Source organism: Centroberyx affinis, unplaced genomic scaffold (genome assembly GCF_046629955.1).
Source record: "Centroberyx affinis isolate AG114_WGS23_722 - 3 ecotype Tasmania unplaced genomic scaffold, CSIRO-AGI_Caff_v1 ptg000807l_1, whole genome shotgun sequence".
NCBI lineage: Eukaryota > Metazoa > Chordata > Actinopteri > Beryciformes > Berycidae > Centroberyx > Centroberyx affinis.
Window position 1 is genome coordinate 316,671 of NW_027279410.1, and position 27,947 is coordinate 344,617.

General features: G+C 43.0%; 1 protein-coding gene across 1 annotated transcript in view; it reads right to left on the reverse strand.

Moving 5' to 3' along the window:
- The window catches only part of grik4 (glutamate receptor, ionotropic, kainate 4), a gene marked incomplete at its 5' end in the record, with an annotated part of 106,900 nt that overhangs the window by 9,527 nt on the left and 69,426 nt on the right, over window positions 1-27,947 (reverse strand). Inside the window, 3 exon segments of the mRNA XM_071520537.1 lie at window positions 5,382-5,495; window positions 9,968-10,171; window positions 21,799-21,906. Of these exon segments, the coding sequence (XP_071376638.1) occupies window positions 5,382-5,495; window positions 9,968-10,171; window positions 21,799-21,906 (426 nt within the window).

Genomic DNA, 27,947 nt, shown 5'->3' on the forward strand with positions numbered 1-27,947 from the left:
TGAAACAACATTTTATTTATAAAAGCCTCCCAGTCCATACAGCACTATTTAACCGAATGGACTTGGATTGCTGTTTAGACAGTGAGCTCAAATAGGCGGTCTGTTCACTCTTTATTCTGAATGCATGTGCAAGATAGTGTGTTAGTAGGTGTGTGTGTATGTGTGTGTATGTGTGCACCAGTATTTCAAAGCCTGTCAGCAGCTGTCTGTGCTGTCAATCATCCACAGAAGGGCAGCAGCGTGCCTGGGCAACCCCATGCCCAGGGAGCAACAGAGCTGAGGAACAGGCAGCAGGTAGATGACTTCAGAGCAAAACACTGTGAGCAAAGGTGGTAGTTACTGTAGTGGGAGATGTAGAGGGAGGACAATGGAGACTTCGGACCTCATTGATGAAGCGATAACCTAACAAACGTGTACATTGTTGATTTGCAAAATGAAAAACAGCAGTTTTGTTCCAAGTTATGAGCAAAAACTGAAGCAGAAATTAGGGGAAGCAGGGGGGCATAGGGAGTAAAGACATGGGCATAGGAAGCATGGGGGACAGGGGGGATATGTCCCCTCCAATATTAAAAGATGATTAAAATGTCCCCCTCAAAAAATAAACCACGACATTGTGTTATTTTGCCTCCACATTGAAAAATCAACCGTGGAACTTTTATTTTGAAAAGCCTTTGACTTTGTGCAATGTGGAATGAAGTTGAATGAAGAGAGTATCTCCGTATGAAAAAAGTACACCACAAGAAATAGTCTTGATAGGGCTTCATATCGGTGAGGAGCAGACAGCAGCCAAGGTAGCGCTCCAAACTGCAGCCAAAAACAAACCTGCATAGATCATGTGAAGAGGTGTCACTCTGGCCCTAAATTAAATATCTTGTAATTACGTGTTCTGGTCTGCAATATTAAAAGCATTCCACTGACGTTTTGCCCCCGGAAAGGCAGACTGTAAAGTGCCGATAGAGATAGAAAAGAAAAAAGAGGATGTGCAGCAAATGAAAGGTAAGGAGGAATAAATGTGTAAAAAGTTATATAAAGCTAGTTTTCATGACTGTCAATAACAAAAGGTCAATAGCTTTGTTGCCACTGCTTCCAAAAAGCACAGACAGCTCTGTCCGTCAGTTATGTAAAGACAATACTTTGTCTATTTGCCTCAGTGTCCTGTATGCTTGTAAGTCCCTATGTAATCTTTCTCTGATATTATTACAGCATTATATTTTCGTCTGTGCTGATTTTTAAAATGGCAAGGTAGGTTAGGCCTAGTTGTTTTGCAGCTAAACTTAAACTTAATTCTTCACCGTATTGGATGGCTTGCATCTTGTCTGAAACGTTTCTTTGCATGGCTCATTATCCTACCGTAATGGAACAGGTACTGTGCTGGCTTTTTGTATGTACTTTATAATTAACATCCTTTCAAGCTAAAGCCAGTCAGCAGGGCTTGGAGAAAAAACACACTTAGCTCTTAAAAAGGACCAGTGCACCCAAAAAATAAATGACTAGAAACCAGACAATATCAGTGCAGTTAGTTGGAAGGAAAATACAACTACATAAAACACTGTAATTCGAAGACGGAAATATTATTATTGTTATTGTATTATTATTAATGAGAAACAGCACCTAAGTCATTATTTCTTTATTTTCAGATAGCCTTTTTAAAAGTTACTAGAAATAAGTATTGCAGAGCTGTTTTTTGGAAAAACTTTCCTCCTGAGGAAATCGAGGAATATCGCAAATCATATCGCAATTGCAATATCAGTCAAAATAATCGCAATTACATATTTTTTCAAAATGGTTCAGCCCTAATGTAAAGCCCTTTGAGACTTGACTATATAAATAAACAACACTAGGCTAGACTAGATGACTCACCATCGTGAGTGGAGGAATGGATGGAGGGACAGCATGTGAAGGGGATGAAGTAAGAGAGGGCTGGTATTGTGCGATGCCACAGATATTGATTGGTGGAAATGTTGGGGAGAGGGAGAGATGGGAGAATAGCAGATACCTTAGGGCGAAAGTTAGGTATCAAAAAGTAAACCTGCCATAACATAATAACTGTCAGAGTAAGACCCAGCAGCAGGTTTGAGTACAAAGTTTGAGTGTGCAACAAGTTGTCCTGGCTGTCCACCTCCATGCATTTTGCTGCTGTGTTTTAATGATTTTTATTAGGGAGGAGGGTGGTAGTTTTATAGGGGTTTATCATCACGTTAACTTCCCAACAGTGGACCTGGTGGATGGAGATGGTGGATTTAAGGCAAACAGAAGGATGGAGGGGAAAGTAGAGGGTACAGAGAGGGGACCATCATTTACCCTGTTGTTTTATGAGCCCATCTCAACAAATAGAATATCAAGGAAATACTGGCAATAAAATTCGTCCGTGTGTCTCTGCTCCCTCTTAACACGCAGATGGACAGCTTATTCATTTTACCTTGTAGCGCCCTTGTGTTCTCTCTCCTTCCCACTGTCCCTCCTTCCCTCCCGATCTATCTCCCTCTCCCACTCCCTCTCCCTGGGGAACTGCTCCATGCTAAGACTGTGGCTAGAGGAGCTGGTAAGGTTATCCAGTCAAGGATTTCACCTAGTCATCCTGCTCCTTGGTATTCACACCACACTCTTGCTCCCCGAGGCTGCCGCCTCACTGAAGGAGACTACCCATTGTCATTTCAATTCTCGCTCCCTCTTGCTTTTTTTTGCTGTCATGTCTCTCTCTTCTCTCTTTTCTTCTCTTTCTACCTATTTCTTGCTCATTCTCTTTTATGCTCTCTTACCCCCCCTTCCCTCCCTCTGCCTCCTGTCTTTTTTCCAATATGGATGTGCTTTGCTAATTGTGTCAGGGCAGACGTGTCAGCTGTTATGGTTGTTGTGATGGCTGCAGGGGCAATCTGAGGAGGGTTGTTGATTTGGCGAGGGTCACAGGGTCACGTTCACAACAACATCATGCTGCCTCTTGGGTTCTGCAGGTTGTCTGAGTTTATGTCTGTATGGTTTGTGTGCGACTGTGTATTACAGTGAGTGTTTTGTATGTTTGTGTGTGTGTGTGTGTGTGAGAGAGAGACACTGCGTGGGCGTGTGCATATGTATGCGTAGGGCTGCGCTTTGTGTGCGTGTGTTTGGGACTGTGTAATTCTATCTGGGGTCGAATGTGGCCAGACAGTCAATAAGGCTGCTACTGCCTCTGTCTACCCTCTGGGCAGCTCCTGACTCTGACACGGCTTCTACACACACCCCTAATTAACTCCTCTGTCTAATTAAGCACCTCTCTCTCTGTCTCTCTCTCATTCACACACACACACACACACACACACACACACACACACACACACACACACACACGCTTGCTCTGTCCCACAGTCTAATTCACAGTGGAGGATATTGGAATGATGCAATCGCCATAGACATACATCAGAGTGGCAGAATCTTTGGTTATTGCATATGGCCTTGTGTTGTAGAGGTGCAGAGTGAAATGTGAGGGAAGGTTTTGATGAGAAAAGCCTGTCAGGCTGTCGGTCTGGGTTACATCTGGATTCATAACTCTAAAGGCCATAATACATGGGAGATATTTTGAAATACCTTGGTAATACAGATTTTGTTTTTTTTACTATATTTTTTTATTGCTAATGCTTTCATGCATGTTATTCTCATTAATTTTGTCCCATTTGCCAATCCCTATCTAAGCTCAAGGCAATATTGTCCATATCCATTGGCTCAACATGTGCATAAGTGAGAGAGTAGGAGAGAGAGAGAGAAGAGAGACAGATATACAGACAGACAGACAGGCAGAGAGAGAGAGAGAGAGAGAGAGAGGAGAAATGGAGATTAAACAGCCAATAGTCTCTGCAGGTAATTAATACCCAACAGGCGCCTTTATTTTATTGCATTCCATTCTTATTGATCAGACTGAAATTTTCATTTAAAGTTTGAAATAAGCAGCAACCCCCCGTTGTAGAAATCACTGTGTCTCAGATCAATAGTCAGCGGATTAGAACTAAGCAAGTGCAGTCACAGAAATTCAAATATCGAATTTTAGAGCCATGCTGAGGGACTGAGTCAGATCTGAGAAAATGCCAAGGGGCAATGGTGGAGTAAGAAGACAGAATGAGGGAATGGAGGTGGAAGAGAGAAAGGACAGCTGTCTTCACTTTCCCTCTTATCTTTTACCCTTTCTCTCTTCTCTCTATCCCTCCAAAAGCTCCATGCAACCGTTCCTTATCTTAATAAGAGCCTTCTCTCTTTCTCTCTTATTGACCTCTTACCCTGCTATAGGGGGTCAACTGGGACAAGTCTGTGCTAATTCCACCATGTGACTCTGCACAGCGCCGGCCCTGAGGGACATCAGCCTCCTATCACCTCTTCATCCTGCCACCTGCCTGCCTGCCTGCTTGCCTCCCACTTCAGAGGTGATACGCTACGCAGCGGCCCATTTAACACAGCACCTGCTGCTAGCATCGATTGATTCTCCCCAACTGTTGGAGCTCAATTGAGTCCCTCACTGCTATACCTATTAGCGTTGCGCGCCGACTAGAGAAAGGAATAGCGGGATGGAGGGGGATTTAAAAGAAGGGGAGAGAGGAGTGAGAGGAAAGGCGGGTAAACGCCCCACTGGGACGCTACACTAATGTTAGCTCGTGCTGGTGCCAAAACACCTCCATACGGCCTGTGGCTAGCGCCATACCGGGCCCCACTGTGTCACCTTGGGTTTTGGGGGAGGACTGATGATTAATGGGCCAGGGGCTCTGCACACACTGGCTCATTTCCACCTCCACTGCTGTTGTTTCACCGTTTGTTGCCTGTGCTTTCTCTCTGTGGGCCATGGAGGGCGTTATTGGTGTGAATAAGATGGCCAGACCCAATCAGAGGGCAAGCAGGGAACAACCGTGAAACAGCAACATTCATCAGGAAGTTCACACCGTAAAACACACCATCTGGTGCCGGAAGGACGGGGGGGGACAGAGTGACAGAAGGAGGAAATAGGGGAACAGAGGAGAAGCGAAAAGAACTGGATAGTGTTAAAAAGTGAAGACTGCTGGGACAGAAGGGGAAGGAAGATGGAAGGATGAAGGAGAAGAAAGGGAGACAGAAGGGTGGAGGAGGGAGGGGGGAGGGGGGAGGGCAGAGACAGAGGACAGAGCCTGGCTGAAGAGAAGGGACACAGAAGCAGGGGAGATGGAGTGGCTGAGAGGCAGAGGAGGCGATATGCTGCAGAAGAGGAGAGTTTATGGAGGGATTTAGATAGACTCAGACAGATAGACTCTATAGGCCGAGGGAGAGTGCTTCTTTTGCAGGTAAGCCATTAGACATGGCTGACTGCCTGCTGTGGACTCCCGGCAAGCTGTATGTGAGGCAGTGCGATAGGTGAGCGGGGGTGGGGTGGGGTGGGGGGGTTAACTCACCAGGTGGACACGGTACATGATGCTGATGCCGAGGGTCATGAAGGGCTTGGAGAAGTCAATGACCTTCTCGCGCTCTGCTGTGATGGTGAGGCCTGCGACTGCCAGGTCCGCTTTCTGAAACACACACAGTATGTACATCATGTAAACACAGACAAAAGTTATTCAGAGACATACACACAAAGGCACACTGAAGATGACCGCAAGGACATCTCCTGTGTGCACTCACACCCACAAACATCAGTGCATGACATAACCAATAATTTGAGTGCTTGAAAAGAAGATGAGGGTGACATAAGAAGTGGCCTACTACTTGCTAATTCCCTAATAATGCCCTATTGTATCCAATAGCCTCTTTGTCTGCCAATAACACTATCTGTGGTGAGGATAATCCAGCCTTGGCAGTGCGTGGGTGTGTGTGTGTGTGTGTGTGTGTGTTTGCGTTCAGGGCACCAGAGAGCCCTGGGTAGCCATTGTGCCAGGCCAAGGGAACACTGTCAAGACAAATCACTTGACAAAGCAGCCAGTCAGCCAGTGGTATAACACACATTTCGAAACGCACACACAGACACACACAGACACACACACACATACGCAGACACACACATAGAAATGGTCAATGTACAGTGAATACTGGATGGCTCCCCACTAATAATACAGGCCAGCAAAGTGCAACTGCAAGGGATTTTTCATCTCCCTGAGGAGCAAAGTGTGAAAGCAACAACACATTGCTCTTTGTCCTCTGCAGGAGAACTAAGAGGATTGGCGAGAGTGAGAGGAATGGGAGGATGAGAGAGAGGAGAGGAGAACCCTGCTGCAGCGCTGCAGATGCCACTCAAAACCCACAACCCACTGTTTCTATCTCAAGGCTGCCTCTCTGCTTCACAACAGCAAAGAGGAAGGAGAGAGAGAGGGAGAGAGAGAAAGAGAGAGAGAGAGACACATCTCTGTCTTACACAAAAGAAGCTCTTCAACAGAAACCTATACTTTGCTGTAATTTCAAACCTTTGAATCTCCAATTGCTCCTTCAAATTCATCAGCAGTGTAATTTTGACCAATCAAGCTGTGGAGGCAGGAGCTGCTGCTGGTGGTTAGACAGCAGTAGATGTTGACAGGGGCCCTAGTTAGGCGATTAGACCATTTCTGGATGGTAGTGCAGGAGTTCCGCAGCCATTCATTTATTTAATCCAGGCAGTCGACTGAACTTCTGAGAAGATAAAAATTGGAGTTGCAATACTTTTCTAAACAATTTAACATTCTCCCTCGCTAAACCTACACCTCAAGGAAAAGACAGAGCTTAGGCTCACAAATCCTGGACAATGGCTGAAACAATTTGCTTTCTTGTGTTTTCGGACAAAAGCAACACATTTTTGCTACAACTGTGCCCCCCTCCATGTTTCTGAACTGAATTTAATTGATTTGACCTCCTGACCCATGTTGTGAAGGAGGTCCTCCGTGGCTCATTGAAATGCTGTAGCCTTGATTCAAGGGCAGAGGTTGTTCACGACATACAGTACTGGAGCAGAGCTAAGCTTATTGCTGAAGCTGATGCTGTGTATGTAGTGTGTGTGAGCGTATGCCTGTGTGTGGCCAGGGCCAAGATAATCAGTCCAGAGTGAGCCTTGGTTAGAGCAGCTCCCCATCTGAAATACTGATCCCCAGGTGCTTTGATGCACTGCAAATATTTGTCTGTAATTGTCTGAGAAAGCTTGCATATTTAGTCTTCACCTGAGCCACAGTCCCAGCCCCTGCATCTCCATGTCAGGACGCTGCAACAGTTACTATACTTCCCAGTAACTGAAAGTTTATCTTCTTCCACAACAAAACAATACAGTGCTGTACAGAGGTAGACAGTACATGATTTAGAAGCATTTATGGGTATAATTTATCTTAATATATCTTGACATCTAAACCCTGGTCCTTTGATATTTAAAACTAATACTATAAGTAGTAACTACTGTTTGCCATTGTACAAAATTACAGTCAATATTTCAACAGTATCCCAAGCTGAATAGTACAATATTATGCAAACAAATCATGTATTTTATGGAGCATTCAGGCAGAACACTGAAGTTGTGCACGCTATCAGCTGATTGGCTATCAGCTGATTGGCTATCAGCTGATTGGCTATCAGCTGTCCAATCCAAACAGCTGACTGTCATCACTATATAAGCTCACACTGCTGCTCATTCATGCCACTGCTGCTGTTGACCCAAGCCGATGCAAACTCCCTCCACCACCCCGACCTGCTCCTGCTATTATCTGTACACAGGATGCTTGTGCAAGCTATCTCCGAATTATATCTGGTGTTATGTTGGTTTTCATATTATTAATGATATGTCTACTATGCCTTGGGGGGTTTATTGCTCTCCCCGCAGAATCTCTTGCATGCTGCTTGGATTCATTTGGGGAGCATTCTCAAGAGCAGAGCCTTTTCCACCATATAGCCTTTTCCACCAATACAACTGTATAACCATTTGTGCTATAAATGGTCCAAACTCCTTTGATGTAAGTGTCTCTGAACTATGATTATTCAAATATATTTACAATGTGACATATGTGTCTTCAACAAACGCCTGCTTTCATAATGCAGGCTCAAACTGACTAGCACAAGGTAGTTAGTGACACGCTGTACCTCAAACCCTAATCTCACTCTGTCTCTGATTCAATTAGTGCATTCCACTTAAATTTCTGCTCTCTTTAGCCGAGCCCCAGCCCACAACACTCCAGACTCAGACCCAACATCCACCGCTGCCTTGGCCTCAGCCCCAGGCTTCTCCCCCTCCACCTCCAGTCGCTCCCCAGCCTCTGCTTCATCTTTCTCACTCCGTAGTTTGAAAGTCTGATCCGCCTGCTCCCAGCCCCGGAAGGCAGCCCACGCACAGGGAACAATCATGCAGGCAATTTCAACAAAGAAAGTCACTCATCCTTTGAAAAATGAACACACAGTCGTAACAACTGCTGAAATATTTATGCGGCTATAGAATATTAATATTGATTACCGGACTCCTCTGCCTGCCCGCTTTTATGCCTTCTACTATAACAAAAAAAAACCCCAACCACAATGTAGACAGTCGTCTGTTCAATATTGCACCGCTATTCTCTCTGCCCCTGCCCTACCATACCTGTTTCCACTTTCATTCAACCATATCATGCTAACCCGGTAAAACGGATAAAAAAAAGAAAGAAAAAATCAAAAAGCTGTGACTGTGAGGGATGAATAAAACATTAGCTTTGAAGTTTCTGGATGTGGCATTTGACATTACCTGAAGAGTGGAGTCTGCCCCTCTGTTGCTCTTTGGAGATTTGCCATTCTCCACTAACTGCAGCATTGTGGATTAAGGGAGCAGGACACAGATAGACTTTGGTCTGGACTGCCTCTGGCCTGTCTGATTGTAAGTGCAGCTTGTCTGACACCCGTCTAACTAATCACCCTTGCATAGTGGAACTTTGTTCAGAGTGTGAAGCTCACTGGCGGTGACACAGGCCTCTGTTGTCCTGACTAACCCCTGGCCATCCTCCTTTGCTGCTACCAAGTACATAATTCATGTCCTTTCATCTTATCCATTCTGCTTGCAAGCATGGCTGTCCCTTTGTTTTCTTTCACAATCTTTCTTTTCATCCAGCCATCTTTTTCACTCCTCTTACCTCCTTTCTGAGCCTTTAACCAAACATCAAGCACAAGCCTCTCTCTCCCCTTTGGCACATCCCCCTCAGATGTCCCCCATCCCATGACAAATCACTCTCAAGCACCTCCCTCCTTTAGTTTTTGTCCCCCTGGCACCATCTCTCTTGCCTTGCCACTCTCTAGCCCAAGTAGTTGTCAGAGACACATGTCGACTTTTACAATGGCCCTTCTGAAGGTCAGCCAGCCAGCCAGAGGCAACTTACAAGAGGGGGCAGGCTGTGACAATAATAGGAGCAGGCACTCCTTGCTTTACGTCCTTAATGGCTTTGCCCTCCATTAGCCCACAGAATTAAGACAGATCACTTCTTAAGATCGACTCCATCCCTCTCTCCTTCATTCTTCCCTAACACCTCCATTCCTTTTTTTTACCCCCTCTTCTCATCCCCTCGCTCCAGTCTTCCTCCTCCTGTTCTTATGCCTTAGTCCTCTCCATTTCCTTCCCCCTCTTCTCCCTTCAACCCCATTACATAACTGTATCTGCCTGTTAACAGCTACATACAGCATGGCCGGGGGACTGTAGGACCTCACTCAGAGATTTAACACCAGCAACATAGACTGATTCAGAAATAAAGTCTGTTAAGGTCAGTTCAAAAGGCTTTAAGAAAGGAGCTGACAGGAAACAAGCCACCAACAAGCCGTGACTGCTTTGGAAAATACAATGCTTAAGCTGAAAAGGGCAAGTGCTGAGTGAAAAAAAAATGAGTGTATGACATGGGAGAAATCTGCTAGCTGTTGACTATATGAGAGCTGAATGCCGCACCTGCTTAGCTCTTAGCTCTAGTGTTTGTTTGTGCATGTATGAATGCCTGTGTGAAGGACTTAAGTATGAGTGTGCATATAAATTCATATGTTAATAGCTTGTTCACAGCCTACACTAGTCGGTGCACGTGATTTCTATTACCCTTGAGATGAGCTCTCCAACCATGCCGGTCCATGTGCCGTTAGCTCCGGGAACCCCGTACAGCCCGTCCCCCACCAGTCGGATGCGATACTTGAACTTGAGGATGTCTGCCAGCTCCTTCAGCATGTCCACACAGAAGCCTTGGTAGCGTTCATTGCCCTCCAGCTGCTGGTAGTTCTGGCGCAACATCACATATGGATTCTCCTGAAAACACACACACAGTTGGATTATATGCACTTTCAACTGAAAGTCTACAAAAGGTGGTTTGAACCTGGATCCCCATGTTTATAAGATGCACTAAAATGTGACAGTCTTAGCTCTTTTCATAGTAGAGCATTTGTGAGAGTGCAATTTATAGATATTGTAGATTTAAGATGGAAACCGGATTGACATTCATACATTGTGCTACATTTTACTGTAGAATACAATAGTTTTTACAGAATTTAACTGAATATTTTACAGGGTGCAAACAGGAGGAACGGATGCAACATCACAAATGTGTTTTGGAGGTCATAGCTCATACCAGGTTTACTGTCTGCTATGAAAACTGAGATTGGTGGATTTGAAGAGGAGCCAGGCAGCTAGGCTCCTAAAATCAGGTACAGAGTCATCTGTTATATCCAGAAAAACTTGGCTGGGAAACAAAAGCACTCTTCCTCTTTCACTCTGTGTCATGCAGGGCTGCACCTCCACTCACACGAGCATGGATGCATGCACGCACGCACTCTCACATGCACGTATGCGCACACACACGTATGCGCACACACACACACACACACACACACACACACACACACACACACACACACACACACACACACACACACACACACACACACACACAAAGACCTTTGTCCTGCACCCCCAACACTATATTTACAACCTGTCTTTTAGAGAACCAACTCTCTGTTCAACTGTCTGTTTATTTATGTCTTGTTTTGTCATTATGTTGACATAGTAGGATGATTTAAAGAGCACCACGATGATGTATTTTTGTGCCACCCTTATTGTTGTATTTTTAAAATAATGCAACTGTCAAACTGGTGTGTTCAGGCTCCATTATATCATAAAAAGGCAAGCCCTCTGTGCCAATTTGCCATTCTTTTCTCCCTGCACTCAACTTGCAAAACCAGCAAAGACTGACTTATTACCTGCCATAACATCAGAATGATTAAAGGATAAGGCTGGTGTTTTTAATGCATTGCTTACCGTCAACAAATCCTATGAAAATAACAAAATCAACAATGCGTTTGCTCTACTCCCGTTACTTTCTGACTTCCCACGTACCATTTTTAGCCATCAACCCGGAAGTCATTGGCTCCAATTGTAAGCTAAAAACCTTGAAATACAGCTCACAAAGACATAGTTTCAATTTTAAAAATCGCTAACTGTTACCACGAAAAGTCAGGCTGTCGTAGTTGTTACCAAATCACATTCAAATGGGAACAAATTCTTCATTACGCCGGGGACAATTTTTGGTGTTACGGAACTACTTTCCTGAGATCGCAAACATTTTACAGCCAGCTTATTAAGTTGTTTGAGGAAAAAGCCAGCTGGCCCGGTGCGTTGCGATGATGAAATATGCTGCCCAGAGCAATGGCATGGCTCTTTGACGTGTTTTAATCGTTTTTTTTTAATACAGTGGAGTTCTATGGCTGCTGGGACATGGCTTCATTGGGCACCGGCTACATGGATGAGACTTGTTGGCAAAACAAAATCATTGGCCATCTATGTCAAATCTTGCTTTTCTGTTTCTATCTTACACGCCATTACCGTGCCCAAACGTTTTGAATTTATTGCCTTAAAGATAAATATTGGGTCTAATAACTCCATTGTTGTAATTGGGATTTATAGACCTCCTTCAGCTGATGCTGGGTCTATTGATTATCTGGCAGAGTTACTCTCCCGGTATACCAACTCGGAAATGATAGTCTTGGGAGATTTTAACATTGATTGGTTGACTAGTTGCTTCTGATTATTTAAAGGAGGTTTCTTCTAGCCTCAATTTATCTCAGTTGATCAATGAACCCACCAGGCCTAATCTGAAGAACCCTTTAAGATCTACACTAATTGATTTAATTTTTTCTAACAGGAGTAACAATATCATTGCAAGTGGTGTTTTCGAGTGATCATTGTCCTATTGCATGTATTAGGAACACACACTTGAAGAGAACTTCATCACAAATTATAGTTAAGAGAAATGTAAGAAATTTTAATGAACAAGCTTTTCTAAACGATCTCTATGATAGCGACATTAATCTTACATCTGGAATTCCTGATGTTGAATTAGCTTTAGATTTTTTTTACAAATACGTTCCTCTCTATCGTAAATAAGCATGCACCTTTTAAAAAGATTAGAGTGAAAAAAAGATCTAGTCCATGGTTTTCCCCTGAACTATCAACCTTATTCATGGCAAGAAACAAAGCTTGGCATCCCACTGGGCTTCATATAGAAAGATTAGAAATAAATGCACGTCCCTTGTGAGAAAGGCTAAATCTGATTATTATTTGAACTTGGTCTCTAGCTCTTATTCAAACCCTGCAAAATTTTGGAAAGTGGTAAAATCTAATAATAGCATTTCTGCTGCCTCTCTACCTACTCATGTCAAGTTTGATGATTGCTTAGTACATGATTATAGTGAGATCTGTTCTGCCTTTAATAGACACTTTGCAGCAGCTGGCCACATTTTTAAGGATGAGAATAGGGAATCGCCTTCTACTAATATTGACCATCTTTTCATTAATCATTATGTACCTACTACAAATTATGCCTCTCAGTTTATTCTAGATCCTGTCTCTCTCAGCGTAGTTATTGAGGTTCTTCAAACCATTGATCCTAAGAAATCTACTGGTGAAGACAATTTGGATTCTTTTTTCCTTCATCTTTCTGCTCCACTAATTGCTGAGCAAATAATTCACATTTTTAACCTTTCTATTTCTACTGGTGTAGTTCCCAGTGTCTGGAAAACTGCTCATGTTGTCCCCCAGCATAAGGGTGGAGAAAGGAGTGATCCAAATAACTATAGACCAATATCCAAATTGTCTTGTTTGGCTAAAATTCTAGAGTCACTGGTAAATTGTCAACTTAAGAAATTTCTTACCGCATACTCTGTTCTGAGTCCGCATCAATCCGGGTTAAGGCCTTTGCACAGCACTGTTTCTGCCATCACTTTGGTTGTGAATGACATTATCAATGCCTTGGATGAGAAAAAACATTGTGTGGCCATCTTTGTGGACCTCTCCAAGGCATTTGACACTGTTGATCATTCCTTGCTTTTATATATTTTAAATAATGTTGGTTTTAGTTCAAGTGCTTATGCATGGTTCCTGAATTACCTATCTGATTGGCAGCAGTCAGTGAACTTGGGAACTATTCGTTCAGAGTTTTTACCGATAACTAAGGGTGTTCCACAAGGTTCAATTCTGGGTCCAGTTCTTTTTACAATTTATATTAATAATATTTTTTAATCTTTAACTAATTGCCATGCACATGTATACAATATTGTATTGTATTGCAGACTCAGCTAGCTGCAACACTCCTTTGACGTTCTCCAAGCTGCACTTAATGATCTTAAACTTGTACTTAATGCACATAAAACTAAGTTTATGTTATTTTCTAGAGTTAGAGATAATGGTGGCAAAAACTTTCATATTTCCACTGTACAAGGATCCATTATTGAGAGAGTTACAGAATATAAATACCTTGGTATTTGGATAGATGACAAATTCACATTCAAATTTCATATAGACAATCTTGTCAACATATTACGACAGAAAATTGTTTTTTTGTATAGAAATAGAACTAACTTTCCTGTGTTTTGTAGGAAAAGGACTGCTGAAGCTGTTTTTCTCTCTGTCATGGATTATGCCTCTGCCTCTACTCTTAAGCCCTTGGATGCTGTTTACCATTTTGCTCTTAGGTTTATTACTGGTGATGTTTATAGCACTCATCATTGCATCCTGCATGAAAAAGTTGGGTGGTCTTCTCTGTCTGAGAGACGTGATAAGCATATGTATTTATTTATCTACGAGGCCCTTATTGGGAAGCTGCCATCTTATATCACATCTATGTTAGACTGGTCCTTTCGACCACATCATACTCGGCCTAATGACTGGCTTTCACTACAAGTCCCGAGAGTTTGTACTGAGCTTGGGAGATCTTTTTGTTTTTATGCTCCGACCGCCTGGAACTCTTTGCAGAGCACCCTAAAAATTGATACTTCAGTAACCCTTGGACAATTTAAATCTATGATCACTAACCACTTAACCTCTGTTTGCACCTGTTTTAATTGATTTGTTTTATATTTTGTATCCTGTATCTTTTATTATCTGTACATACATACTTGTTTTAATTGATTGTTTTTTGTATCTTGTATCTTTTACTAACTGTACTTATATACTTGTTTGAATTGATTGTTTTCTTTTATTGTATTTTTATTATTATTTTATATCTTTTATACTCAACATCATTGTAAATGAGGGCCAGCCCTCAATGATTTTCTCGAGTTTAAATAAAGGTAATAATAATAATAATAATAATATTGCTGATTTTGTTATTTTCATAGGATTTGTTGACAGTAAGCAATGCATTAAAAAACACCAGCCTTATCCTTTAACAAGTCACTGTACTTTGCTTTTCTGACATTCTGTATTCATAAAAACAAAGAAAACAGAAGAGAAATGACATTCAATTTTCGTCACTGTTGCTGATGCAAATACCAAATATTTATTTGAAAACAAAAACAAAACTTAGCAACATGAGTTTGTGTGCTCATGCAAAAACCAAGTACTAGCTTACAGTTTTTTGTAAAAACATGATGTGTTGTGTAGGAGACTGTGGACTACTTCTGTTCACTGCACACAAAAAGCTTTCAGCGGGTGTGAGCAATTTAACGCAGACCTCACAGAGTCACATGTGTAGTCAGCCATTTAAAGCCACTGTGACAGTCTAAAGGAGAACAAAGCGCACACCGTAATGTGGCATGTAGCAGGGGTGCAGTGTTTTAAGGCAGAGGAACTGAAATTGTTTTGTCATCCTCACAGCTGGATCTACTGTTTTGTATGGTGGCTGGTTGACTGGAGATTGATTTGCCTCACAGTGGAAGCCACAGAAAGAATCGTTACACTAAAATTGGGAACATTCTGAATTTGGTGCCCATCAGGTGGCATGACAACTGTTACTGTTGGCATAGCAACAGTTTGGTTCCACCTGTAGCTCTGGAATGGGGTGTGGATGGTCACTTTGACACCTAATTGGTCAGCCTGGACTCTTTCTTACTCCATCACTGGACAGAAGAGCCAAGCCGTCTGCTCTGCTCTGATGAGAATGACAATAAAACTACTACTGTGGGATGAAGCCTGATTGGTCCGTCTGTGGAAATCTCTTCATATGGATTCAGGGAATCCAACCAGCCTTATAGTGCGATTAACTAGACACGCTGTAGAGCAACAGTAGTCACAATTTATTACAGAAGCGAAGGGAGAGACAGAGAGGGAGAGAGAGAGAGAGAGAGAGCTGACAAGGTGCCATATTGTGAGGTACAGTAATGTAAGGTAAATGAGCTGCACATCTGCATGTAAACAGGTGATGAGACAACAAAAGGCCTGTTGGGCTTCGACTCAGTCAGCAAGCCAGCCGAGCTATCAGCCAGCCAGTTAGTGACTGCATGTACCACTCTATAAATGTAAATCTATCCATCTGTTCATTAACTCATTAAAGCAGCTACGCATGTCACCTCACTGGCCTGATGTGACACCTCTGCAGCGCTCATGCACGAGACATAATATAAATGCTAATTTCATAGCTCACAAACTGCTGTAGTTTTTCAAGCACTGACTTACAGTCAAGCCAGGCTGAGCTGGACGCATTCCCTCTCCTTCCGTTTTCTGGCAAAACTGGCTTATTAAAGAGGTTGACTTTCATAGACGAGTTTGCACATTACCCCTGCAGGACCGGAGGGAGGAAAGAGATCAAGACACAAACAAGCCAGCTAGATTCAATTAATGGGTCTTCACATCCACCAAGCAGAGAGCCAGTAATGTGCGTGAATACATGCGTGTGTCCTACTACAACACTTAATTAAACAACAACCGTAATTCCAGCCTCACTTGTTGATTGATGTGTGTGAAGAGGGGTAAAAGCATTCTATATTTATAACAAATGGCCCCTGCCATTAGGCAGCTGAACCTCTTGGAGTAGGGCTGGGAAATACAGCCTCTGTCTCTCTCCCTCCCTCCATTTGTGTTGACCTGGTTAAGTACAGACTAATAAAATTAGACCTGGCACACACCCATCAATCACACCAGTAAAAACCCATCAGCAATCAATAACACAGGGACTGGCTGACTGCTATCGAGCCAAAAACGTTTTCCCCCTTCTCTCCTGTTCTTTTTTTTCTTTCTTTGTCATTTGCCCCTCTCTCTCTTTCTCTCTCTCTCTCTCTCTCTCTCAGGCTCCAGTGGTTTCTATGAAAATGGCAGGTAAAAGCCAGAGGCTAAAACCCTCTATTAACCCTACATGTGCCGGGTTAGAGTGCTGCTATCAAAAGTTGATCATGTATCTACTGCAGATCGTCCTCACTTCTCCAAAAAACTTCCACTAAACACTCACAAACACTGAAACAGCCACTTCAGCCGGAGGCTTCTGTAAAGTAGAGAACAAAATTATATAAAAACTATATAAATATAAAAAAAATAAAAGTATGAAAAGTCTATACTAAGGTATAAAAGCGCTGTCTGCCATGAAGGCAAAATCACAAAGAAATTCTATCTACCTTCTTTTGCACACCGCAGCAAAATAGCAATAAAGCTATGAGTTTGAAGCTATAAAGAAATGCAGACTTTTTAAAACTGGCTCTTATTCCCAGGCCATGTGGAGTCTGGGTGTGGACTGATAACTTTGGCGGAACAAACACACACTTGCATGTACACAAGCGCGTGCACACACACACACACACACACACACACTGTGCCAGGTGCACTGGTGGGTACCATTCAACTTCACACCACACAACGGAGTTTCCCCCTTTTTTTTTTTTTTTTTTTTTTTAAACCTCAGGGTGTTCAAGGTGTCTTCACACACCCCTCCTCGCTTCCCTCTTCCTCTATCTAACTTTTTTCCTCTTCTTAAAAAGGTGCTCTCCAGAGCCTAGCAAACTGCCAGTTGAGATATATAATTCTCTCACAGGGCTTAGCAGTCCTGTTTGAAGAGGAGCCACTGAAGCTCTGACAATATTCAGAAAATACTAGGTCAGAAGAAAAAGGGCCGGGTCAAATCAATTTTTTATAAATCACTTTGAACAAATAGTTTTGTGCTTCACAGAATAATAAAGGACACAAAAATACAAATAAATACATAGATGAAAAGAACATGAGAGAACAAGTACATAACAAACTGCAAGAAATGGGGACAGATGTTATGTGTCTCTGTGTGTGTGTGCTTGCAAATTCATGTGTACATGCCTGAGTGCCTCTGTGCCTGTGCACTTGCAAATCTGCCTCTGTGTCTCTGCTTTTATCAGTCTGTACTGTTCACTCTTGAATTCCTACCAAGACGAGAATGAACGGATAGGAGAGCACTCGGCAACACGAGTGAAGTCGGCAGGAGAAGTTAGAGAATGATAGAGTGCAACGAAGTAGACAAACGTAGAAGAATGGCTGATAAGGTGGGGGGCTAGGGCAGGTTTCAGGCTGTAACGAGTAATTGGGTCTTGAGTCTGGATTTAAATACTGAGACTGTCTGATTCCCTAACAATGGCAGGAAGCTTCCTCAAGTGGGAGGTGGCCCCATAGGGAAGGCTCTGCTCCATCTGATTTCTTTCAAATACGGGAAATAACGAGTCCGAGACCCAATGCAAGGCTATGTAATGATTTGTAAGTTAGAAGCAGGACTTTCTAATAAATACATGCATTTACAGGGAGCCAGTGAGGACAGACCGTGAAAAACTCTCCCATTATTATTATTACTCATGCGGCCATTTTAACCTTGAAATCATAAATGAGGCCAGTTGTCTGTCTCAAAAGGTAATAGGATGCTTGTCTCTACGATATTGACAGTAATGGTGAGGGTATCGAAACAAGCCATTACAGTTGATGCTTTTCTATCTATTGTAGCACTAAAAACTGTGCTCGTCTTGGCATTTACGCACTGCAGGTATGAATGACTAATATGCAATCCATGGCAATCTACATTGCGTTCCATTGGAATCACAAGCATCTCTGCATGCCTGTGAAAGATAAGGTTAATAAAATAAATGGTTTCAAATTCAAATCTCCAAGAGTATATTGGATGAGCCTGTAACAGTGCAGGTGGTGATCCTACTGTGGTCTGATGGAGTAGAGATGGAAAAACCTGTTTTATCCTCTGATTAAACCAGACCCAATCAGAATCGCATTCACTGACCTGTGACTCTATGCATGTGTGTGTACATGCATGCTTGTGTGTCTGAGATATCATGTGTGTTTACTGACTCTCTCCCACAAAGGCTCTGCACGTCACGTAGCAGTATGCATTAGTGGAATACAAGAAACAAAAAAAAAGTACACATTTCTCTCTTTAAAGAAAGAAAGACAGCTCATCTTCTATCAGTAGTTTTTGATTTGACACATATAGAAAACAGGTGACATTAAAGTACATAAAGTCAAGACCTGATAAGTGATTGCAAAGGGGAGTTTTCTTTTTGTCCAGCCAGATAGTGGCACTTGATAACATTATTCGTAGCTCTGAAATACTTATCCTTACACAACCGCAATGCCAATCACCTGGCATCAGAAAGAGCTGACAATAGAGAACTGAAAGCAGATGTCTAGACAAGCTTGAAAATAAAAGAGAAAGAAAAAAAATAAAGAAAATCAGAAAATAAAGAGCACAGAGAAAGTCTCTTTGCAATACCACAGAAATGACTTAAAACAACACAGCCAAGAGGATTTTATCTATAGGAAGCAAAGAGTGCCCTTTTTATTACTTCAGTGTGGCTACTGGAGGTATAAAGACATTATTTCACTAAGGCCTAAACCAGTGCCTGTAACAAACTCAGCCAATGATTACAAACACATGGCTTGTGGCCCTGCTGTGAAGTGATAATCAATTCTGCAGCTGCTTTTTTCTGGAGCTGTTTGCGAAATTGAAGTAGGAAGGTGACAGCCATGCGTAGGTGTAATGAAACTACTCTCGAAAGGCCGGGTGAACATGTCAAGACTCCTCACGCACGCACACACACAAGCCCAGGAGAGTGCACCCATATATACTGTAAGTGTACGCACGCACACACACACATACACACACACACACACACACACACACACACCCTCTCTTCCAGGCCAGTGCTACAGGTAAGGAATTCTTACGGAGGCTCTCAGCTGTGGCTCGTCCGCTGCCCACTAGCGAGATAACAGCGACACAGCAATCACACCATGATGAATGAGCTGTGATAGGCACTGAAAATTGCTCCTTGGTGGCTTCCGAAGTTTGGTCCGGGGACTCTATCTCTCCAAAGTGAAATCAAAGCTCTGTGCTTGCCCAATTCTTTCTTTCACACCCTCTTTTCTGTTGTGAAAACATTGTCTCATTTGTACTCCCGCCCCCAACCCAAACACACACACACACACACACTTCCCCCCACACACATACTACCCCTCCTGTGTGAAATGAACCGCTCCATCTGAATCCCAATCAGTCTCAATAAGACCAGTGGGTTGTTCGGCAGCAAAATATGGCAAAGTGTCCTTCCCTTGCTCCCACCGCTCCATAGCTGATAAGCCAGCCACTCAGAATAACACATTGGGCCATTTGGCTCTGCTTACAAGCCACTTTACGTCTTATCTTCTGATTCATCAGCTAGCGGGAGGGGATGGGGCAATGACAGTATTCTGTGTGTGAGTGTGTTTGTGTGTGTGTGTGTGTGTGTGTGTCGAAGGATGAAGGAACAGCTAACAGCCCACAGCTCTCTGCTTGGCCCAGCAGAGTTTTACACATCAGAGCCAGAGCTGACCGGTAAAACAGAGGGGCTGTGCCATCGCGTGTGTGTGTGTGTGTGTGTGTGTGTGTGTGTGTGTGTGTGTGTGTGAGTCTCCAACCTGAGGATATGTGAGCAGAGGTAGCTCTCTATTTCCTCTTCACTATATTTACCATGGCATTCCAAAGATATTGCTGCCAGTTCATAGGCCATCTCAGCCATCATGTACACGATTATCTTCATGTTTTATGTTAGATGCCATTTATTTAGATCTCCTCCTTGCCAAAGACAGCTCACCCACTGAGCAAAAGACGTGATTTCAACGTTGCGTCTATGCTTTAGCTCTCATATAGCCCAGGATCATTACGGCTATGTATAGACCTATTTTAGACCAAGCAGTAAATACATTATTACAATGAATAAACATCTGTAAATACCAAAAATATGCACCAGAGAAGTCCTGTAGACTAGCCTACAAGATAATTATCTGAGCACAAGAAGTCATTTCAACATTGCGTCTATGCGTAGCTCTCATATAGCCTAGGATAATTTTGCCTATGTATAGACATCTAATAAACTTTAACTTTTCAACCCCATTTAAACTTAATTTAGCCTAGACGGCAATGGCCATTTAGACGTGTTTTAAACGTCTAATCAACGTAAAATAGCTCAGTGGGCAGTTTTATTTATGCATTTGAACAGACTTAGATGGTTGGAGTGTGTTAACATGTCACGTAACATGCACTACTTATAGTACCATATGTAACAGGTAACATAATTGTGACAAGCTAGGAAGTAGAAGTACCAGTGTTAACAAGGTCTTTACTTAAAACAGAGCCTGAGAATAGCTGACATGGTGAATTATTGCCTCCCGCTGATGTACGGTGATGCAGTCCCATCTGGAAACACTATAGCACAGCATCAGCATCATCTTCTGATCCTAAGAGACCACTTAGTCTAGATCTGAAAGTACTAAATAGAGCTGGCAGGTCACATGGTGTCGTGGTTCAACAAATGATTTTCCCCATGTTAGCCACCTGTCTACCTTCGTTCTACTGTTGATTACAGCCGATCTGTATCAAGTAGGCTGATTATCTTCTATGGGGTGAAGCAAGAATCCATTATGTGATCGCTATCATCAATGATTGTGAATGTTTCAACATCTGTGTTGAAAAATCAGCTTTTTTATCATCAGAGACATACGTTTCCATGACACCTATACTATACGATCAGAACAGCTCGTTCCACTGTCACACTCTCCTCAGCACCGATTTGACACGTCAGGTACTCGCTCTGTGCTCTGTCGGATCCGCTGTTCTTTCAGGCGTTCACTCTTGGGGAATTTGTAAAATGCTGTACAATTTTTAAACATTTTTATCACGGAGAGCCAGCCAATGGATCAAAAACAGTGATGGTGCGTAAAGCACCATGGAAAATGTAGTCCTTTACTGAGCTAAGGCTGTTATGTAGTTACACAGTCTTAGACCTATGTTTTTTTCTGCTTTTCCTCAAATTTCAAAATGCAAATCCAATTTAGTTATTCATTTCTTTTGCATTGTAAATTCTCTGATTAATTGAATGAGTGGAACCAAATTGAACCCAGCTGTTTTGAGTACTACTACTTTTGAGTACTACAAATAAAGGGCCAAAACTCTTCTGGAACCATGATGATGTTGGGATTACCATGTGACTAGCCAGCTCTATTGGTTTTGGATATGGTGATTTACTGTCAGCCATAAAATGTCAGCTATATCACCTTTAGATCGGCCTAGGAGTTGAATTTAGGGTTTTGGGGAACTATCAATCTGAAAAAGTGAGTATTTGTGCTCACAATTGCTGACGTTTGTGTGTGTGTCATCGTGTGTGTTTACTACTCACTAATATTGTTGTGATAGTGAGCGTAGTGTTGAAGAGGGTGTCTGTCACATTGATTGATGGGAGCTTTTTCTCCATGGACAGTCCATCTTCAGAGTGCCACTGGCCAATCTGCAAAGAGAGCACGCACACACACACACACACACACACACACACACACACACACACACACACACACACACACACACACACACACACACACACACACACACACACGCGCACACAGATCAGTCATTGAGTTCACCAGTTGGAAAAGGCCAATAAAAACAATCCTGTGCATTTTCTTTACCCTCCTCTCTAAAGGAGAATCAGCATGACCTTCACAAAGACGGTGGTGAACAGAAAAGAGGGAAATAGAGAGATTAACATACCACACAAGAGACAAGGTGAGAGCAAAAGTTAGAGAGACTGTAGGATGAGACAGAGACAACATGTGTGGCTCCTTGAGGAGCTAACATAGGGCATGTGTTCAATCAGAGGCAACAGAATGCATTCATTAAGCCAATTACCGGCAAATCCTGTGGTGCAGAGCCGCATTCTCATTCTCATTGCAGCTCAGGTGGCTTCACACCTCCACCTCACACGGTGTCTTTCCTCCCATCCTCTCTCTATCTGTCTGCCTCATCTCCTGTTCCATTCATTCGTTTTCCCACCTCCACTTTGTCTATCCTGTACTCTATTATCCATCCAGTCAGGATGTTCATGACAGTGGCTATAAAGAAACTCTTTGTTAATCTACTTTGCCTTGATGCATACATTCCTCTTCCTGACCCCACTTTATACAAGGCAAGAGCTTTGTCCCCTTACCTTTGTTCACTTACACATTGAAACCAACTTTTCCAGTGATTCATTTCTCACTACATTAACTACTGCTGTGTTGATGCCAGTGTTTGGACCTGTCTTATGCTGTATGCGGTATTTACATAATGTCATGTTGGTGTTTGCGTGCTGTGCAATTCTTATTTGCTGATGATTGCATGGTAAGATTTATGTGATGCTGGTGACATAACAGGCAGAACTATCAGCGAAACAATTTTCCTTGCTGTGAATAATGATTTGTCCACCCATCCCTCAGCTGCACTGCTGTGGCACAGTGTGAAGGTGTGACCGCAGCAGGAGTCCAGTTAATGGTCCCCTTGTCTGGGCAGAGAAAATGGCTGCTAGCGGACATTATACTAGTCCTGAACAATAAAGCTAATCCATTTTCCACAGTCTTCCTCCTGGAGCAGAAACCATCTTATCTCCATTGTTATCATGGTGGTTATACAAGTAATGGCTTCATTTATGTGACTGACACAGAAAAGCTAGATACACGATATAAATGTCAATAATAAATACAGCAATTTCTGCAGTTGCTGTTAAAAAAAAGTTGCTGTACTGGTTAAAAAAACATGATGCTTTCTAGAGGCTTGTGAAATTTTCAAGAGTGCAAGTGTTAATACAATTAGTCTCTTGTTTAGATTTAATTTATCGGTTGCTATTTTCAAAATAACTTATCACAGGTCATCCTACCCACTGTGCTCATACTGAAATCATCCTGTATATTGTCAATATGCAAACGAGAAAAAAAGGCAGCACTTTCAGCATATAAGAATGGTGTCACATTTCTTCATATATCCCTTAAAACAAAGTTATTGTTAGACCTGACAGACACTATACAAATCTATTCCATTTTGAATATCAAAATATTTCCATTTAATTGACACACATTTTACTTTTGTTTCTTGCGTAATCTACCTGGTTATCTAAACATTGTCATCCCTTTCTTGAAGACTGCAGAGAAATCATATCCCTTTAAGCATACTGACCAACCTCCATTCATCGAAAATATTACATAGAAGAGTACATGGGGAAATGAAGCATCTATTTTTCAAACACTGTTATGAAACATTGTTGGTGAGGTGCAATTCATGTCATCTTAATGGGTTATTTGATTACATGCTAGGAAACATTCTTGTTGATTGAAGTCAGACTAGAGAGGATGGTACTGTTAGATAATTTGTGTTTGAGGCTTCATAAGAAAAAGCTAAAAACAGAATGCTCTTTAAGCTTGGTCATGGCAAGTTTCCCACTGTTTGTTTCAAGGCTAAATTGCCAAAATACTCAAGAGATTTCAACCCATTCAAGTTAATCAGTGGCTACATTTGAAAGCCGTTTACCCACTCTTCCAACACTGAACTTCTGATGCGAGCAAAAAAAAAAGGAAGAGAGAACTCCCGGAATCAAAGATTTCCTCTGAGAGTATGATCAAAAAGATCTTGCCTTCCATTTCCGCTGGTGTGCTTGTTGGGAGAAATAGCACCTAGCTCACACAAATAGATTACAGTGGCAGCTACCCGCACCACTGCACAACACAGCACACACTCCACACTCTACTGATGACGGCCTGAAGAAACAGAGAGGGAGAAAATGTGCACATGGCAGGACCCAAAAGGGACCTGTGAAATACGGTGCTCAGCAATCAGCGTATGCAATCAGGTGTCAAAGCCCACGGAGGTGGTGTGGAGGCCGGCGGCTTGCCTGGGCTCAGCAGGTGTCAGCCAAGGTCTGAGCATACGGGAGAGGGTGAGGGAGAGGGAGAGGGAGGGTAATTGGGTGGGGTGGCTCTGTGACTCCAGCCCAGGGATAGGAGATGGAGAGAGGAAAGAGTAGGAGATGAGGGAGCTGTGAGCAGGAAGGGAGAAGAGGCATACACTGGCGGGGGAGGAACTGGTCCTACGGTGGCCGCGCCGTCAACTCTCTGTGAGCTGGGAGGGGAACAAACAGAGCTGTGCTGCATGTGTCTCTCTCCAGCTAACAGGAAGGAGGATGCACACATCAGCTACTGTAAGCAGAAAAATGTACAGTCAGGAGCAAACACACCAGTTGCTCATGACAAACATGTACAAGTACTGCCACAAATGCCTAATCACTGCACACCCATTTATCAATTAGAAAGAAACCTTTTAATGTCTTAATTATTCTCATTAAATAATGATAAATTTCACTTTTTGTCATTGACTTCTGTAATAAAAACGGACAGTGCAGAGTCTAATAGTCTGAGTGGTACCAATACACCACTAATTAAATTGATGAATGATTAATCAGGGGCCAACAAAGTCTGCCATTAATCTGAGGGCCAGGTAATAACACCAGTACCATCAGTCATAAGTCCTTTTCCTTGGAGCACCTTTGACAAAAGCTGTGTATAGCAATGCTGTAGGTTGTAGGAACATTAGATGAAGAGAACGTGAACTATCACATTAATCCTGGTGCAGCAACAGTATCAATCCCATGCATAAAACCTCACTATGCATTCCAGCACAACCTGAGGGATCAATTAGTTAGAGTCATAAGCCTTTATCATAGTGAGAGCAAGCAGTGCGCTGCCATATATCACTTGTATGCAGACTGTGTTTGTGTACAACAATATCAATAGCTGTAACTGATGTTTCTCATTTGTAGTGTCATCAATTTAGTATTTACACCACAATTACAATAGATAACACAGTACCACTGTGAATATATGAAACAAAATCATACATCTGAACTGCTGATGAGTATATGATTTATTTTCCTGAGTAACACAGAAGCATGAGGAAGACGAATAGGGCATAACAAGAGAGAAGGGAATAGGAGAGGAGCGGAAGAAAAAAGAGAAGTAGAAAGCAGATGCTTGGGAATGTCAGTCACTTACTGAGTAGGTGCAGTGAGGCTGGAGAATGGAAAGAAAATCAATGAGAAAGTATGAGGAGCAGCCAGCTAGGGAGCCAGAACATAAGGGTGAGAGAACGAGAGAGAGAGAGAGAGAGAGAGAGAGAAAGAGAGCAAAAGAGAGACAGAGAGAAAGGCAGACAGAGAAAGAGAGAGACAGAGAATGTGTGTGTGTAAGAAAGAGAGAGAGAGAGAGAGAGAGAGAGAGAGAGAGAGAAAGAGAGAAGAGAGAGAGAGAGAGAGAGAGAGAGAGAGAGAGAGAGAGAGAGAGAGAGAGGTACAACGCGTCCTGTGAGGGATTACCCGGGGTTCATTCTGGAACCTGGAATTACAGCATGAGGGGAAGATTAGGGTGGCTGCTCACTGAAGCATCAGGATTGGTTGATTTTCCTGTCAGAAATGGCGTATCCAATAGGGTGTGGCGAGACTACGCTGTGACAGAGGCATCCATCATATTTGAGAGAAGCAGTAGCTCCCATTATCAACCATAATGTCATACAGCCCACTTACACCGAGGCTAAAGCATTCAGGTGTCAAGCCGGTGCAAATTAGTCTATGTCTGAGTCGAGACAGAAGTGTGTGTGTGTGTGTGTGTGTGTGCCTGGCTGTGTGCTCACACGTGTGCATGCCCATTTATGTCTCACTCTGTACTGCAGAAGTAAAATATCCTCATGGGTCCCTGAAGATGGCCTTGCTTTGCCCCCTTATAACAACATTATGCTATCTCAGCTCGACTAAAATATGCTGAAATAGATGTAGAGGCAGTTTCTCCCTAACAGCGGACATCACCCACTGGTTGATTCAGCAGCTGGCGCCCGGTTAAAACTAAACAGTCCTATAATGAAGATACAGCTATATTTAGAACGCATCCAGTCTGCCTCACAATGATCTCAAATGATAAGCAGGGTATTCTGCAGAATAAAGGCGCCCTATTAGTGTGTGTGTGTGTGTGTGTGTGTGTGTTATATGTGTGTGAGTTTTCCCTGGGGGAATAGTGAGTGACACTCCAAAATGGCTTATCCTTGTACAGAACCTCTCTCTGGCATGGTGACTCATCATCAGCGGGGATGAGACCAATCAGGGACGTGCTGCGGGCAAACTTGAGGGGCTTGACAGTTGCAGGTGGTGGTGAAGGTGGTTGGCAGTGCAGTCATTGCCGTATAATATATATATATATATATGTATAAATATATATATAAAAAGAGCAGTGGGGAAAGCACACAGCCGTGAGTCTAGTGCTGACGGAAAAAAGAGGGGCCTGACACTTCTGGCATTCTTGCTACGTTCCTGCTGGTCAAAAAGTCACTAATCCACAGCAGTAGAAAAGGTCAACCTGGTTCATTGCGCTTTCAAGATCTGATGTTTCAATACAATCTAAATGGTGATTTGCACCGCGTGTGTTACTTCTGAGTAAAACACACACATACATACATCTTGTTATTTCAGTCCAAAGCTAGCCTCCGCATTCATTATTTGGCATTATGGTGAATAATGGCATCGCTTGTTCTGCCATCATAATTAGACACAAGCTCGGGGTTGAAGAGAGCGTCTTTCGGCTGGCTGAACACAACTTCAAAGCAGCGCTGCATGTCCTCGAAGTGCTGCATCCCTTGTGAGCATACAGCAAACAATGGATGCCCTCGCAACCACAGTCCCCGCTCAGCCCATGCACCCCGACACCACCGGCTGTCCAAATGTCTTCATCTCCAGTGGCTGTGTGAGGGCAGACACGAGCGCTGCTGAGAGACCGAGCCTTTTAAGGGTTGTATTTCATTCCCTCGTTCCTTTTTCTTTGCTCCCGCTTCCACTGCATCCAGCTCGTTCCTGCTCAATCCCTGCTTTTTCTTCTTGTGAAAGTGCAGTGAGGAGAGCAGTGATACGAAGCTCTGAAACATTCGGGGTCACGATGGTGTCATGAAATGGGAATCCAATAAAGAATCGGACAAGAGAGAGCGCTGGGAGAACAGAGGGGGCCAGCACAACTGAGACTGTCGTATTCTCTTGTGAGTGTGAACCTGACTGTACCCCAAGTGGAGGACAACTAAAACAACACGTATAAGGTGATAATGCCTCTATGCTTGTGCTGTAACTATATTATTTCATGAGTCTTGGTAGGAATTCAAGGGTGCACTGTGCAGACTGATAAAAGCAGAGACACAGAGGCAGACTTGTAGGCACACAGGCACAGAGGCACTCAGGCGCATACACATGAATTTGCATGTGCATGAATATATACACGCACACGCATACATACACGCACACACACACACACACACCAACAGTCAACCCACATATACACAGTCTCACCCAGCCTTGAAATCCGTTAAGACTGGGGGATCTTGCAAAACAGCTCATCCATTCTGCTTTTGATCTATTCCCCATCTCCAGCCGGCAAAGTGCAAACTGAGAAAAACAAAAGAGGAAAAGGGACTGCTGTATGTCTCTGAGAGACTAAACAA